This window comes from Melanerpes formicivorus, unplaced genomic scaffold (assembly GCF_026170545.1).
Source record: "Melanerpes formicivorus ecotype bairdi unplaced genomic scaffold, bMelFor1.0.p_v2 SCAF_11, whole genome shotgun sequence".
NCBI classification, from domain to species: domain Eukaryota; kingdom Metazoa; phylum Chordata; class Aves; order Piciformes; family Picidae; genus Melanerpes; species Melanerpes formicivorus.
Genome location: NW_027142363.1, coordinates 21,142,412 through 21,159,593, shown reverse-complemented (window position 1 = coordinate 21,159,593; position 17,182 = coordinate 21,142,412). Strand labels below are relative to the sequence as shown.

Genomic DNA, 17,182 nt, shown 5'->3' with positions numbered 1-17,182 from the left:
CCTCAGCCATTCCCCGAACCCCCGACGGCTCAGGGTGCCTTTAGAAAATCAAGGGCTGCCGCGTTTGTGAAAGGCTGGTGTGCATGTGACTCGGTACCGCCGTGTTCCAGTAAAGCAGCTGCATGTCTTTAATAATGAACGCAGGACAGCAGCGTACTCTCCACGGAGGCGGCTGCAGGGAGCGATGGCCGGTCCCGGCCTCTCGCCGTGCCGCGGCTCCTGCTCCTGCTCCTGCCGGGGCCGGCAGCCGCTGCCACTCCAGTGACCCTCCCAGATCCTGCCGAGCCTTGCAGGCCGGCCCCGCGGCCAGGGTTGGTACACCCAGGAGTGGTAAACCCCGCTTCTGTCAACTTCACTGGACTTGAGTGAAGAGTTTCTCGCTCGATACGGGATGTGTGTGAGGCAGTCTTGGAGAGCTGCGGGTTTGAGGGGATGGGAGGGTGAGGGAAAGCCGGGAGAGTAAAAATAAACTCCATTGATAGTAAAAATAAGCTCCTTTGATGGCCTTTGGTTAAAGATAAGGGAAGGCTTCCTCAGATCGTGCAGGTGACTTTACAAGGCTGCTGTACCCTCAGGGTTAAGGTTGTGAGAGCTGCTTGGTTTTAATCTGCTCATTTTAAGTAATTGGAACTTTTCCTTGCTTCTTATTTAAATCTTTTATTATTCCCATCGGGAATGATGATTCCTTTCCCCAACATGGTATGCCCCATTGGCAAGGTGGTAGCAAAATAATAGTAACAATACCCACACAGAGAAATGAGGAGAAGGTAGCAAGGTGTGAAGGTGCATGGTAGATGTAACAGCTTAGAACATTTAACACCAGAATTCAGTCACAGTCCTAATTAAAACATGTTTAAACATCAATCTTCAGTAATTAAATTCAGCACTATAGTTGAAACATTGTTCTGATATGACAAGAAATAGTTGGAGCTGACCTAAATTAATGTTTTCTACGTGGTAGTGTTATAATTAGGATCAACTTTTAAGAAAGATGTTCATTTGGAAAGCTTTTGGAGTTGTTTTAATAGGGGAAGTTAGCTCACGTGTTGTTACTGCAGTGTGTTCGTACTGGCTGTCTAAGATTTCTCTGTCAAAAGCTCAGATATAACAACCCATTTGAATATATTACTCCATGCAGTCTGACATTTTAAAAGATTTTAAAGAAAGAAGTGACAATATGATGCCAGTATTTACAGTATCATGCATTCCTGTATAATTTCTGTGGAAATTAAGGTGACAGCTAGAGTACACGAATCAAACAGGAATACATGATGATGTTTTAGATCTTCCTCAGTACCAATAATGGACAATGGAGACATTTAAATGAAGATTTACGGAAAGCATGCCCTTAGAAAGTGATATTTTGTCAGTCAGCAGATCTACGTTATCTTCAGGCCAAAAGAAATCCCAAACTGTCTGATGAAATATAATGCAATACACTGCACTTGTTAGAGCATGTGGAGTGATGCAAGCAAGTGTACTCAAGTTATTTCTTAAGTGAGAAGAATTAAGAGCTTGTGTCCTGAAGCATTAAACTGACATCATCCTTGACAGATGAGCTAATAAAATGGGTATCAAGTTCCTACCAGATCTTTAAGTTCTTTGGTACTTTCTCTGATCCCACTCCTTTGAATCACAAAATCAAAATCACAAAATAACTAGGTTGGAAAAGACCTCAGAGATCATCAAGTCCAACCTATTACCTAATATCTAACACCTCATGACAACTAAACCATGGCTCCAAGTGTCACATCCAATCTTTTTTTGAACACCTCCAGGGATGGGGACTCCACCACCTCCCTGGGCAGCACATTCCAATGGCCAATCTCTCTTTCTGTGAAGGGCTTTCTACTTACCTCAAGCCTAAACTTCCCCTGGCACAGCTTGAGACTGTGTCCTCTTGTTCTGGTGCTGGTTGCCTGGAAGAAGAGACCAACCTGCACCTGGTTACAACCTCCCTTCAGGTAGTTGTAGACACCAATAAGGTCTCCCCTGAACCTCCTCTTCTCCAGGCTAAACAACCCCAGTTCTGAGGGCAGAATGTACAGTGATGGGCCAGTAACCAAGTCACTTACTCCATTAAGATAAATGAAAGATCATCCAGTCCAACCCCCTCTGCGGTCACCAGGGACATCCTCAACTAGATCAGGTTGCCCACAGCCCTCTCAAGCCTGACCTTAAATATCTCCAGGGATGGGGCTCCAACCACCTTCCCAGGCAACCTGTTCCAGTGTTCCACTACCCTCATTGTAAAGAACTTGTTCCTAAGATCCCAAGGTACCATCATAATATCCAACTACCACATGTGTGAATGCCAAGGAAATCTTTCTCTGAGTGACGTGCCTTAGTCTCAGTGCAAAGTGAAGAAACAAACCAATCAAAACCCCAGGTTTCATCCATAGTGGTGACTTTAGCAGTTTTGTAGCCAAGGAAAAATCCTCACAAGTAGCATTTCTCCAGTCCTCTTTTGTATATTTTTGCATTTATCCATTTCTTGTCTGGACCAAACTGCTGGGTTAAGCCACTTTGCCATCTAATACTGTCCTATCCCTGTTTCTTTAAATGAGCATTGCTTTGCCTGCTTAAGCCCTTGGATACCCATGGTTTACCCATCCTTGCTTTACATGGGACAAACATAACTGCTGGCCATATTTTGCCACACTTTCAGTGTGTGACAGTTGGCCCCAGGTAACTAGCAACAATCCACGGAGTACTGTTGGGCTGTGGATTTCAGCCTGGCATCGTGAGACCTGTCAGTGAGGCAAGCTCTTAGTTTAACTGGATGGCAGGAGTTGGACTTGATGATTTTTGAAGGTCCTTCCAATCCCTAACGTCCTATGATTAGAGAAAACACTGAAGAGTAAGTACAAAGCCTTGTGAAATTTTATGGGGAGGTTAGAATAATTTATTTATACTAGGGGGAATGGGAAAAAAATAGAAATGGGTAGATTCAGATTGGATGTTAGGAAGAAGTTCTTCACTATGAAGGTGGTGAGACACGAACAGATTGCCCAGGGAGGCAGCAGACACTCTGTCCCTGGAGGTTTTTTAGGCCAGGCTGGATGTAGCTCTGAGCAACCTGATCTAGTGTGAGGTGTCTGTGCCCCTGGCAGGGGGGGTTGGAACTAGATGATCCTTGAGGTCCCTTCCAACCCTAACAATTCTACAGTTCTATGTCTCTTGGGGTCAAGAGTTTGACTTTGGTCCCACAAGGCTTTAGTCCCAGATGTGAGCAGCTCCTTGAAAGACTGGTGTGTACCTTGAGAATTACCAGTCCTCACCCTGAAAGAAAAATACAGGCATTTGAACAGACTTTGTTCAGGAAGACATTTCCAGAGAGTCTTTTGTAAAAGCCATCAATAGCAATTTATAAAGACAGTACTGCAGGTAAAGCAAAACTAAATATACATTGAAACTTACTTGAAAACAATTTCCACATTTCCAAATCTCACCTTTCTCTTGAACACACTTAGAGCTTCTTTTCCTTGTGTTCTTGTCATCCAGCACAGGCCTCAGTGGGAACATCTGGGAGATTACTGTTGGGAACTGGATACCAATGTCTTATTTTCAAAACTGGCTGAAGCCCTTAGGGTTAGGCCAGCAAAGGGAATTCAGGGCAATTAAACATACACTTCTGTCACAGTACGCACCTTGTTGTGCTTTGAGTCTGAGGCGAGATTGAGCCTGAAGCAGGCTCTTCTGCAACACACCAGAAAAGTCAGGCACAACTTAAGGAACCTTAAAAAAAAACCCAACAGATAAGCAGAAAACAACCTGAATTAGGTAAGGTCAGCCACAGGTGAGGAGGAGTAGACAGGTAGGTGGTTGGCTTGGCTTGTGCTTGTGAGGGTGCCGATGGTTAGAGAGCCAGGCAGGAATGAAGCAGCAGTTAGTAAAGTAAATTCAAGTGATTCTATCTTCAAGATGACATAATGAAGCAGATAGGTGCTTTTTACTGTGTCTGCTCAGTCCTTGGCAATGCAATCCCAGGAATACCAGGCTATTCCCAAGATCATCGTTATATGACATCCATGCTACCATCCAAGCTGCTCAGGCAGCTCAAGATGTGGCCAGTTCCCATTTATCTGTGCAGGAAATGGCATCAGGGCCCTGTCTAGAAAGGCCCAACTATTTTTTTTTCCTGCTTAGTGTGAGTGTTGCAAGGATGGACAAGCTGGAGACTTCAGGCCTATCCATATGGCAGATAAAACATGTTCTGCCAAGGCACTGTAAGCATCAAGGCCATTTAAGGTTCATGCTGACAATCCCAGTGGCTGCTCCCAAGCCTGGATTTATTTCTCCTGCCTGCTACAGACTACAGACCTTTATAACTCAATAGGAATTAGATATCAAATATCTTGAGACCACTAAATAGACAATACTTTGAAGAGTAAGACTCAGGTGCAGCTGAAGATCGCAGCTCTCATGTCATTTTAGGTGCCAGCTGGTTGAGCCCTTTTGTTTATTTTGTTGATCTTTTTAGAAGAAATGAGAATACATGAAGGTTTTTCTAGTTTTGGGGGGGTGTGTGTGGGTTTTTTCCTTTTTTTCCCCCCAGATTTATTCAAATACATTTGGAAAATACTTTCATTGTATTGAAGAGCAGAGGAAAATGTTTTAAGTACTTTTACTCACTAGAGCTCTCTCATGGTTTGAGAGGCTCTAGGCTCCTGTAGAAAATTTCCTCATCGCTGCTGTTAACGAAATGTTAAGCACAAAATATGAAAGAATTGCAAGAAAAGCATGCATGCCTTGCATTCCTGTGTTTTCATCCCTGGGTGCCTTACTCCTTTTGAATTTGCAAAAAAAGTGTTTTGAGAGGATCTGATGTAACCTGTAGAATTATTTCAGACACTTTATTTCCACAAACTTCCACAGAGCTTCATGTTTTTATCTTTCCTGTATCACTGCAAGGTATATGCAATTTTAATCAGAAGAGCTAATGGTAAATTGAGGGGGGTTTATTGTGGATAAAAAGTGTCCCAGGCATCTGTTTCTCTCTCATGTGATGTTATGACTTAGGGGGTCTGCCATCTGTTTACTTCAATGTGGAACTAGGAATAAATATATATGTAAATAGCTTTGCATTTAAGGAACCCCAATTAACTTAATTTGACCAAGTATCTTTTTTGGACCAAAAATCCTTTAGAACTTTGAGGTTTGCTCTGGATTAATTTTCATTTTCATAAATGTTGGCTACTGCATAAAAGCACACACCCATAAAAACCCATCCCAAATGTGATGTGCGCTTGGGGACACATAGAAACCTTTGCCTCTAGATAGCAAAAATCTGCTGTGGTTTTTCCTTCACTACATCAAAGGACATGATATATGTTCTGAAATGCTATAGCCTTTGCAAAACTGTGTTGCAATACAGATACACAGAACTCTGCTCTGGTAAGAACTCACCTGGAGTACTGTGTTCAGCTCTGGAGCCCTCAACACAAGAAGGACAAGGACCTGATGGGGCAGGTCCTGAGCAGGGCCATGAAGATGATCAGGGAGCTGGAGCACTTCTCCTATAGGGACAGGCTGGAGAAGACAAGGCTCCAGGGAGACCTAATAGCAGCCTTCCAGTACCTGAAGGGAGCTACAAGAAGGCTGCAGAGGGGCTGTTTCTAAATGCCTGTAGGGATAGGACAAAGGGCAATGACTTGAATTTAGAGAAGACATTTAGGTTGGAAGTCAGGAAGAAGTACTTTAGCATAAGGGTGGTGGAACACTGCAGCGGGTTGCCCAGGGTGGTAGTTGAGGCCTCATCCCTGGAGATCATCAAGATCAGGCTCAACAAGGCTCTGAGCAGCCTGATCTAGTCGAGGATGTCCCTGCTGACTGCAGGGGGGTTGGACTAGATGAGCTTTGGAGGTTCCTTCCAACCCAAACCATTCTGTATTGTGTAGTGTATAACCACACAGCCAGGATTGTGCACAGACACTCAACACTCCCAGAACTGTCTCTCTCAATACGTACCTTTGTTTTCACATAATCTGCTTTGCTTTCCTAGACACACATAGATAGACAGCATAAGGTGAAAAACTCTTGTGAAAGACACTGAGCCAGAGATCTGGTAGAGAAGCCCAGTGCACTCCCAGTGGGGAAAATAATTCTTTTCAGATTGCTTCTACTGGCCAGCTGGGGAACTACAGAGACTGTGTGGTTGCTGTGTAGGAGGGAAAATGGGGGGCTTTTTGCTTCAGCATTGCTCTGTTTTGAGGAATAGTTTAAACAAAATGCTGTCCTACATCTGACATCTCTGCATAAGCAGAGACTGAATGCTGGGCCAAATTCACCCAGTACCTTAGCTATAACACAGCTGACTTCAGCAGATTAAACCTTGCCTGTGTTAAAGCTGAAGTTAGGTGCCTTTAGCCATACATAAGATGTGTATAGTAATGGACAATTGAAAAAAAAGTAGTATTAGAAATCCAAAACACATGAACTGTCTTCATCTCCAGTTTCTGGCTTGATCAATGAAGCACAGAGTGTCATTAGAGTAGTGGTTACGCATTTTATCTGCTGACTGTTGCCAACCCTCAGCATTATTACTTGTGGGCCAGCAAGCACCTGGCATTGAGCTTTGAATAGCAAATGCACTACAGCCAGCCTGGTTCTGCAGTCCTGTTGCAACATCCTCCTCCTGCAATGGTGTCTATAGGCTGCTTGCTAGCCAGTGCCCTGTTGAAAGAGCACCATACTTCTTTCTCCTCTAGTGCCCCGTTGAAGGAGCCCCCTAATTCTTTATCCTCCAGTCCCCACTGAAGGAGTCCCATCCTTTATCCACCAGAGCCTTGTTGAAGGAGCTGTGTACTTCTTTAACCTGAAATACTACATATCCCTCCTCAGTGCTGGGACATCTGACAGCTTGACTAAGGCCCCAGCCAACAGGACAGGAGGACAGAGGAGCTCACAGGCTGCACCCTGCCTTAGCTGCAGTTTGTTCTTTCAACAAGCCCTACCTGATTCACTTGTACACAGTGCTCCTTCCAGCTGCACCAGGGAGTGGACTCAGGTGGTTAACAGCTGTCAAGGGTTGAGTTTCTTTTTCAGCTGGTGTTCATGGAGCTTGAGATGCTTCACTGGCAGTTCTTTCACTTGAGCTCTGCTTGACTTGGGGCCCACCCTACCGCAAGGATGGCTTTTCTAAATAACGTGTTCCAGTTCAGTCAGAAGTCATGGCTGTCACAGAGGAATCTTGTCACAAAATTCTTTAGCTTTTTGCAATTATTAGACTAGATTATATAATAGTTGGTCTAGTTTCAGAATCTGTGAATCTCCACATATATAAATCATTGTGCTTCTTGAGAATGGAATGGAAGCTGCTTTTCTATTGTATCTTCCATTTGTAATTGCATCTTGCACTTAAGCATTACTGACACTACTAATGGCAAGCAAAGCATATTTGATTTAAGACAAAGCCCAGAAAAAGTAACTGAGAATAAGGCAATTTGTAATGCTTGCAAACAGATATTTAGTTATTTATCCAATTGTTGTGCTTATTAGGCTAGTTTGTCCTACTTTTAGTTTGCATCCACCTCCCTGAGTCAGCAGAACTGTGGGAGAACAAGCTGGATTTTTTTTCTTTTGATACATGTCAGGCTTGAGAAGGCTCTGAGCAACCTATCTAGTGGAGGATGTCCCTGCTGACTGCAGGGGGGTTGGACTGGATGACCTTTCGAGGTCCCTTCCAACCCAAACCTATTAATATTGTAACTGTTTGTGAGAATTTTACCTGGAGGCACCCACTGGTAACATTTAATTACAACTTACTTGCTCATAACTTTCCTTGTTTGGGTCGAGAGTACTAAAAGTAATATATAAGACAGCATACTTTTATTTTTTCACAGTGTTCACTACCTGAACTTCTAAGACAAGACCTTAGTAGTCCTTAACAGGGTCTTTCCACTTGCAAAGGGTATTCGTACTTCAGAAACTCAGTATGTATTTTGAGTTCCTTCTCAAAAGTTCTGATAGTGGCTTGTTGGTTTTTTTTCTTCTCTCTAAATGTTCCTTGAAAGTGTTGTCAGTGTTTCCTGGGCTGTAATTATTGTTTGCCAACATCAGGAGGAGGTTCCCAAAATAATCTGTCCTCATATGAGCAGATCGTACCCACGTGATTTGTTGCAGTGAAATCAGCTGTCTGTTTTAAATGCTGCCTCTCAGATGAAAGGAGGTTACAGCATCACATCTCCTACGCCTGCCAGCTTAGTTGTTTTATAAGCACAAGCCCAGCCTGCTCTACCAGGTTCTGCCAGTGTAGTTGTGCTGATTCAAGGTCTGAACATTTCCTAGGCCTTCGTCGATGGCAAAATCATAGAAAGGTTTGGGTTGGAAAGGACCTCCAAAGGTCATCCAGTCCAACCCCCTGCAGTCAGCAGGGACATCCTCCACTAGATCAGGTTTCTCAGAGCCTTCTCATGCCTGACCTTGAAGATCTCCAGAGATGGGGCCTCAGCTCCCTGCCTGAGCAACCTGTTGCAGTGTTCCACCACCCTCATGGTAAAGAACTTCTTCCTGACATCCAACCTAAATCTCCTCTAATTTCAAGCCATTGCCCCTTGTCCTATCCCTACAGGCCTTTAGGAACAGTCCCTCTGCAACTTCTTGTAGGCTCCCTTCAGACACTGGAAGGCTGCTATTAGGTCTCCCCAAAGCCTTCTTCAGGCTGAACAACCCCAGCTCCCTCAGCCTGTCCCTATAGGAGAGGTGTTCCAGCCCTTAGATGAACTTTGTGGCCCTCCTCTGGACCCTCTTCATCAGGTTCGTGTCCTTTCTATTTTGAGGGCTCCAGAGCTGGACACAGGACTGGATGCTGATCTTACATGACAATACACCTCCCTATCAAGAGGGCAACATTTCTGTCTATGTCACGTGTTGAGGGAGATAGCCTGGCTGAGTGAATTGAAAAATAAATAAAAGAGCAGCTCCTTCCCTCCTTCCATTAGCAAAGAACTTGTTCCTAACATCCAATCTAAATCTGCTCTTCACGAGTGTGAAGCCATTGCCCCTCACCCTATCACTACAGGCCTTTGTAAACAGTCCCTCTCCATCCTTCTTGTAGGCTCCCTTCTGGTACTGGAAGGCTGCTGTTAGGTCTTCCCAGAGCCTTCTCTTCTCCAGGCTGAACAATCCCAGATCCCTCAGCCTAGATTCATAGCAGAGGTGTTCCAACCCCCTGATCAGTTTTGTGGCCTGCCTCTGGTCCCTCTCCATCAGGTCCATATGTTGAGGACTCTGGACCTGGATGCAGTGCTCCAGGTGAGTACTCACTAGAGCAGAGTACTTACCTTCTCTCCTTTAATAGCCTGAAGTTTACTGTGCATCATTGAGTGATTTGCAGATTTGTGAGAACTCAGGTCAGTTTAAAGTTGTCATAGAATGTGTGACTTCTGATACAAAAGGGCTCTTGGATGTGAGATTTTCACATAGGTTCATTTTTAAGAGGTGAATTTAATTATAATTTAATGCAGCATCTTCATTCCCAGGAAACAGGACCTGCACTGCAAGATGAACATCTTCTGAAGTAAATACCACTAATGAGTCCTAATCTTACACTGATCTCTCAATTTGTGACATGTAAGAGGCTTTCTTTAGACACCACATAGTAATAATACAGTAACCACGTGGTATTTGGACTGCTTAAATGAAAGTAAGGTCTCCCTGCTGTCCAGTTCTAGGCCACTCAGTTCAAGGACAGGGAACTGCTTGAAAGAGTTCAGCACAGAGCCACAAAGATGAAGAAGACAGTGAAACATCTCCCCACTGAGGAAAGGCTGAGGGAGCTGGGGCTCTTTAGCCTGGAGAAAGGAGCCTGAGGGGTGACCTTATTCCTGCTTATAAAGATGTGAAGGGCAGTGTCAGGAGGGTGGAGCCAGGCTCTTCTCAGTGATGCCAAACGACAGGACAAGGGGCAATGTGTGCAAGCTGGACCAGAGGAGGTTCTACATGAACAGAAGGAAAAAATTTTCCCTGTGAGGATGCCAGAGCCCTGAAGCAGGCTGCCCAGAGAGGCTGTGGAGTCTACTTAACTGGAGACATTCCAAACCCACCTGGATACATTCCCGTGTGACTTACTCTAGGTGCTCCTGCTCTGGCAGCGGTGTTGGACTCTGGAGGTCCCTTCTAACCCCTAACACTCTGTGATTCTGTGACCAGGTATCAGGTGCTTATGTTATCAAAGATGATCACAAAGAGTGAGCACCATGTAAATAATATTCTATTGCTGTGTATTAAACTCTCTAAACGGGAAGAATTGTCAGCTCAAACACTGTATAAACCACCTTGCAGTTAACAGAGATGTGTGACAAAAATAATCCATACAAGGAACAAATAAATGAGGTGAAGTGTTTTAGCCTGGAAAACATGACTGAGGGGAGAAAAGAAAGAGAGGCAAGGAATAGGTGATTACAGATTAATTTACTGAAGCTTCCAGTACAAGAATATCAAATAATACAAGGAAGAGGCAGGTGCTGAGCAAGCAAAATGAGATAATTCCTCACTGAGCTTACACTTAGGTTATAGAGCTCCCTGCTGCAGGATGATGCAGATCTCAGAAGCTTACCTTTGTCCAAAATGTAAGGCTAATTTGACCTGCTTGATTAATCCCAAAATGTGAATGCTTAGAAAATAATTAAGGCAGAGATGAAGGGGAAAATCTCAGAGAAAGACAGAAATATATTTGCACAAAGTCTTTGCTTAACCATCCAATACTGACAAGAAACTAGACAGAATGCAAGTAATTATATACAAATTGAAAGAGGTTTGAAAAATGATTTCTGGCTTTTAATCACAGGATCACAGGATGTTAGGGGTTGGAAGGGACCCCTGGAGATAGAGGCCAATTCCCCTGCCCGAGCAGGGCCATAGACTCTAGTGCAGGTCACCCAGGAACACATCAAGAGAGGGCTTGAAAGTCTCCAGAGGAGACTCCACAACCTCTGTGAGGAGCCTGTTCCAGTGCTCTGCGACCCTTCTGGTCAAGAATCTTACTTTACTTGTAAGATGTTTTTTGTTAAGCTCAGCAGACTTCTTCTAGATCAGATAAAACAAAATAGTATTGGCTACTCCTTGGGAAGCTGCTGCTGTGTTTCCCTTCATCTGTCAGCACATGGCATTTATGCCTTTTTCTGTGTGCCTTTGACATAATATTGCTGATTTGAATCCCTTGTATTTAATGTATTTTCACATCCAGTGAGCAATAGGTCACAGGGTAATGGGATTATTGACAGGTCTGGTTCTAAACCCTCAGCCATCAAGTGAGCTTTAATGAGTGTTTACCAAAGCTGGAGCAATGAGAAGCTAATAAAGGTTGTACTCCATTGAGCAAAGACCCAAAGAAAAATCTTGGTGTTGCAAAGGAGTTTACATGGATGAAAAGCACCACTGGGTTTGCCTGGGGAGAAAAAAGGGTATCTTCCTGCAAACCAGGCCTATTTTCTTCAAATAATCTCCAAGGAAACAGCCTCTGCCAAGCTAAGATGTGATTACCAGTTGCAGGCCTCAGACCATAGCCATTATTGTTTTAACATTTCTGCCTTTCTCTTTATCCCAGCGGGAACCAGGCTGTACGGGCTGCCATGTAACTTGACCTTGCTTGGAGATAAAAAGACAGGTTAGCAGGCAGTGATTGCAAAGCCAGAAACAAAAAGACAGTATTTAGAAAATAAAGGAAGCAGCTGGCACTGTATCATTATGTGTCATGTTCCACACCGTGTGGTGTGGGTGGCCCGACAGAACAGCTCCCATCCACAAAACCCCAGACAGAAACTTGGACTTGGTTGTAGGTTTTTTTTTCCCCCCCCCTATTTTTAAATTTATCTGTGTGATTTTTTTTTTCCCCTCATCAATAAGATACTAATGGTGATGATTTTCTGCAATATTTGAGATTAGGACAAAAAAAGGAATGAAAGAAAAATAGGAGGGGGGGGAAAAACTCCACGCAGAATTTTAGTGCTTTTTTGCCGTGCTTTAGTGCCTTGCTTTACAGTTGCTGGAAACAAAATGAACAGCAAATCAGCAGAAAGAGATGGTGATGATTTTTTTATAAGTCTTTGGGGCTGTTTTATTGCAATCCTCTGAGCTTTCCTTGCAAGAAGCCAGTGAACCCACAGGTGAGCGGCTGTTAGGCATGACACGCCTTAAAAAGTGTCCCAGGGATGCTGAAGAGAAGAAATGCAGAGTGAGTAAGCATTCAGCATCTAAAAGCATGAGTGCTCAAGCTGGTGTGACAACTGTACATCACACAAGTGGTCACTGTCAAAACTTGAGCAAGGCCAGGAGGTCCCAGCTCTATCATAGAGGGAATGTTAAATGATAGATTTCCATTGCCTTGTCTCAGCCACCGTCTCTTCCTCTGACAACACCAAAGCAAAACAAAAATCAGCTATGATTTCATACAATTTTCAAGCCAAGAGCAGTCGAAGCGTGGTTTTTCATACCAGACCATATGGCAGATAATAAATATCTGAGGTTCTGATCACTGATAACTTCCTACATAGGCAAAAAAAAGCAATAGATGTGATCAAGTTTCCTGACAGATAATGCCGCATCATTCTTCACACATCTTTGCTGTCTCTCATATCTAGAGATTGCAAGCTCTTAAGAGCACATATCCTTTTGGTGCTCTGATCACAGTTAGAGCATTTTGGTACTATTACAGGATGTGTCAGACCAGAGAAAGGAATTAACAGCTTAGTTAGCTCTGGTTAGGTGGGACTTCTGGTTGCATTCTTGCCTTTGTTTTGAATGGCTCCTCAAAAATATACAAGATTCTGATTTAAAACCACAGTAAAACCACCCATAGTCCCAATTATCTGTACTGATGTCAGTGGAAGGAAGTGGTGCTTGTAAAGAGGGGGCTCATTTGCAGCTTTCTAAAGCCCAGTTAGGTTTATTTTCCAGCTGTTATTTACAGGTAGCAAAATATATTTTGCATCTTGTGCCTTTGAAGTGTGAATCCTAAAATGCTTTAGGTTGGGAGGGACCTTTAGAAATCATCTAGTCTAACACCCAGCTCAGTGAGCAGGTTGCTCAGAGCACTGTCCAACCTCACCATGAATGTTTCCAGATGTGGCTTCTACCACCTCTCTGGGCAACCTGTTCCAGTCTTTCAAGACCCTCAATGTAAAATAAAATTCTTCCTTGTATCTAGTCTTTACCTAGCCTCTTCTCATTTAAAACCATTACTCCTTGTTCTGTCACAACAGGACTGGCTAAAAAAAATTGTCCCCGTCTTTGTTATGGGCTGCCCTTGTTAGGTAATGAAAAGCCTCAGTATTGCCCTCCCTCCCCAGCACTCTCTTCTCCAGGCCAAACAAAGTGAGCTCTCTCAGCCTTTCCTCACAGGAGAGGTTTTCCACCCTTCTGACCAGTTTTGTGGATCTCCTCTGGAGCCACTCATTGTGACCAAACTGAGGATTAGGCAGCATGACTTTGTTCTGCAAACAGAAGAATTACATACACAGGATCATAGAATCAACCAGGTTGGAAAAGACCTCAGAGATCATCAAGTCCAACCTATTACCTAATACCTAACACATTCTGATAACTAAACCATGACTTCAAGTGCCACATCCAAGCCTTTTCTGAACACCTCCAGGGATGGTGACTCCACCACCTCCCTGGGCAGCACATTCCAATGGACAATTACTCTTTTTGGGTAGAACTTTCTCCTCACCTCCAGCCTAAACTTCCCCTGGCACAGCTTGAGACTGTGTCCTCTTGTTCTGTCACTGGTTGCCTGGGAGAAGGATGTTTCCTGCATCCACCTCTAGAAAATCCTGCACTTCCCAGCAGAGACTAAGAATTTGGTTGTGTGATGTGTTTGGAAGGCTTTATTTTCGTCATCATTTTCACCTGTGTGAATTCTGTATGCTCAGGGGTGACCACAAAGCAAAAATCTGCAGAGAACTAACCAGCATTAAGCCTGGTTACAGCATCCTGGTACAGTTAAACCAAAATTTTGAAACTACTTTATGGAAACCCCTAATTTACTTTCTTTGTGTTTTTTATCTCCTTCCAGACCCTGACAGCACCTGCTCCATTTGCAGATGAAACAAGCTGTCAGTGCCAAGCCCCCCATGAGAAGCTAACCATTGCACAAGCCCGCCTGGGAACACCAGGTATGTGTAAAGAGCTACATCAGCAGCACCATGTGCACTCCTAAAGCAAAGGCTCTCCCTGACAAACATCTGTCAATGCTCACTGGTACCTTCCACTTGGAAGCAGAAAGGCCAGCCTGGTATCTGGTGCTATCAGGTACTGGGGAAGAAACCAGCAGCTACAGGACAATTATCTTCTGTTAGAAAACCGACAAGAGAAAACTTTTCAAGTTAAGAGTTTGATGTTTTTGTGGTTGTCTCCGTGTTAGTCAGAAGAAAGGCTCACCAGCCCACTCCAGCCAGCCTAAAAATGGTGTTGTATAGTGGCTGCCTCATGGATTTTCTTCCCATATTGCTTCTGTATGCTGGAAAACTCTTCTTTCACTAATGTTCTTGTTGACAATATCAGACCTTAAGTGGCCTTAAAGGCCATTTGCCCTTTGCAATGAAACCATGCCAAAATTCTTTATCTGGATGTTTGTGCTAGGCCTGGGGAAATGAGATGATTTCACATGAAGTCCCAAATACGTATTTCAGTGCCCCTAAATTCCAGGATATTAAAACTCCTCATTTACTTACTTGAAATAAGCTTTTAAAGTGCACACCTTTCATAGAAGTAAGCCACAGCTTTCCACTTAGCTCTGCAAGGAACAATGTTCTCCCATGGACCCTTGGATGTCTTGATGGTAGAAACATCTCTCTGTGGCACTGGAGCACAGTCCACGGAGGCTGGAGCAACATGGCTGCTCTCTTCTCCACTGTCCTTTTGCTTGGAGGTGTCAGGGATGTCATTTGGTCAAGCAAGTCCTTTGTCTGTTTGGGAGCTGCTTCTGAATATTTCATACAGAAAACAAGTTAGAAAAAGAATGGTGAGAAAAAAAGAAATTACAAGCTTGTTAGAAAAGGAGAGCTTGGGGAGAGTTTGACTAAAGGGAAGTGGAAGGTTTATGTGAAAGAGGTAAGCAATATATTCTCAGAGAGGTGTAAGCTACAGAGAAAAATAAAGTCTCCTATCCTATGGAGGCAGACTGAGAGAGTTAGGGTTGTTCAGTCTGGAGAAGGCTTCAGGGAGCCTTCCAGTATCTGAAGGGGGCTACAAGAAAGCTGGAGAGGTACTTTTTAGGGTGTGAGGTAGTGATAGGACTGGGGGGAAGGGAGCAGAACTAGGAATGGGTAGATTCAGATTGGATGTCAGGAAGAAGTTCTTCACCATGAGGGTGGTGAGACACTGGAACAGGTTACCCAGGGAGGTGGTAGAAGCTTCATCCCTGGAGGTTTTTAAGGCCAGGCAGTGTGAGGTATCCCTTCCCATGGCAGGGGAGTTGGAACTAGATGGTCCTTGAGTTCCCTTCCACCCCTGACAATTATGTGATTCTGTGACAGTCACAGAGAGGAGGAGAGGAAAAGGGAGATGATAGGAAAAAATAAAGAAAAAGTAGAAAAAAATCCATGAAGGCAGAACTGACTGGAAAGTCAGGGAGGAAAGAATGAGACATATGGTAGAACTCCAAATGAGGCAGGAAGATGACATTTGTGCTAAATTAGAATATGGGGATGATGGATGGTAATAAATAGGCTAAGTCCGAGAGACAATCACAGAGGGTACAGAGAAGAACAAGTAATGAGCTGGAAGAAATGCTGTGAGTTCACCCACAGTGCTTCTGAAGATCAGAATTGGGAACAAAACCCTGTCCAGCAGAATGAAGCACAACTTGTTTTGGGTCTGAAAAATCACTGTAATGTTTCTTTCTCCACAGCTGACAGACCTGTCAGAGTGTATGCAGATGGGATATTTGACCTCTTCCACTCTGGCCATGCTAGAGCTCTTATGCAAGCCAAAACTCTTTTCCCAAATAGCTACTTATTAGTAGGAGGTAAGATCAGAATTATTTATTGCACTGCATTTTTGCTTCTGTGCTTCAGTATCAGAGTTATTGCTGTGCTTGAACCCCCAGCTGTTTATACACTATGACTTTGAATGCTGCTTTCACTCTGGGGGGATTCTGTAGGTGATTTGCCTCGAATTACATCTCACAATTGCATCAATTAAGGTAAAAGTCAAATTCTGCCCTCAGCAACACAGGCACCATTCCCATTCTAGTCGAAGCAGGTGCCTGCATGACTCTGAGCTTAGAATAGCTCCATATGAATAATTTACCTTTTTCAGTTACTCACTCAAAATTGTTCAAAGCTGGAGATGAGTGAATGAGATCAACCACTCATTTATTTCTGACTCCTCAGTCACTCTGCTAGCCAGGCACAGCCCATGGCCCCTGGCTCCTTGCTAACCAGGACAGTACCATACGTGCAGACCCAGCCTTCAACATCAGGAGAGAAGCTAAATCTGGCCCTTTATCATTGGAGACCCAGATTTAGGTCATAATTTGAAGGTAATTTTCAGCTTGCCTGTGTCCCTGGGCAAGTTATTTTCTTCTCCTTCATTTTTTGCAGTGAATATCATCTTTTTTTTTTTTGCTGGGTGGCTGGCTAACAGCTGTTCAGTGGTTGGTAGGTGCCTGAGAAGTCACCAAAGGGTGGCTCTTTTCCTGCCCAGCTCACTGTGCATGCTCCGTTCTCATGAGGCCTCATAAACATGCATTGCATTTCCCATGTCCCTGCACATAAACATTGAACAACAACTTTCACCTGCTCAAATGCTTAGATGGTAACAGTGAATGTGAATGCAGCATTCAGACACTTTATAAGATGCACTATTTTGTGTCTTTGTCTCAAAGCAGTTGAAGGGGGGGGGAGAGAAGGGGGGTGCAAAAAAGACCAAACATCAAAGAACATAAAAAAATCTTCTTACACACTTTTTGGTTTTACTGTGGCAATTCCCATGGAGCTTCCTGGGAGAGAAAGGGGACATCCCTTTGTTATGAAGGAAACATTTGGTACTTTCTTACCTTCCTGCTGAGCCACACAGCTTGCAGAAGTAGTCAGTGGAGGTGCAAGACTGTGAGGTTTAAAAAAAACAATGCAAGTTATCTAGGTTTTGTTGTTGCTTTTAAGGGCAGGTGTGGGGGGTGGGTCTAAAGTGAGGGAAGGAGCTCGGGGGCAAAAACATGGCTCCTTTGAAATTCACT

General features: G+C 43.9%; 1 protein-coding gene across 1 annotated transcript in view; it reads left to right on the top strand.

The window, feature by feature from the left end:
- The window catches only part of PCYT1B (phosphate cytidylyltransferase 1B, choline), a 35,150-nt gene that overhangs the window by 514 nt on the left and 17,454 nt on the right, over positions 1-17,182 (top strand). The window contains exons 2-3 of the mRNA XM_068144816.1: positions 14,018-14,117; positions 15,854-15,970. Of these exons, the coding sequence (XP_068000917.1) occupies positions 14,018-14,117; positions 15,854-15,970 (217 nt within the window). The remainder of the gene's footprint in view (positions 1-14,017; positions 14,118-15,853; positions 15,971-17,182) is intronic.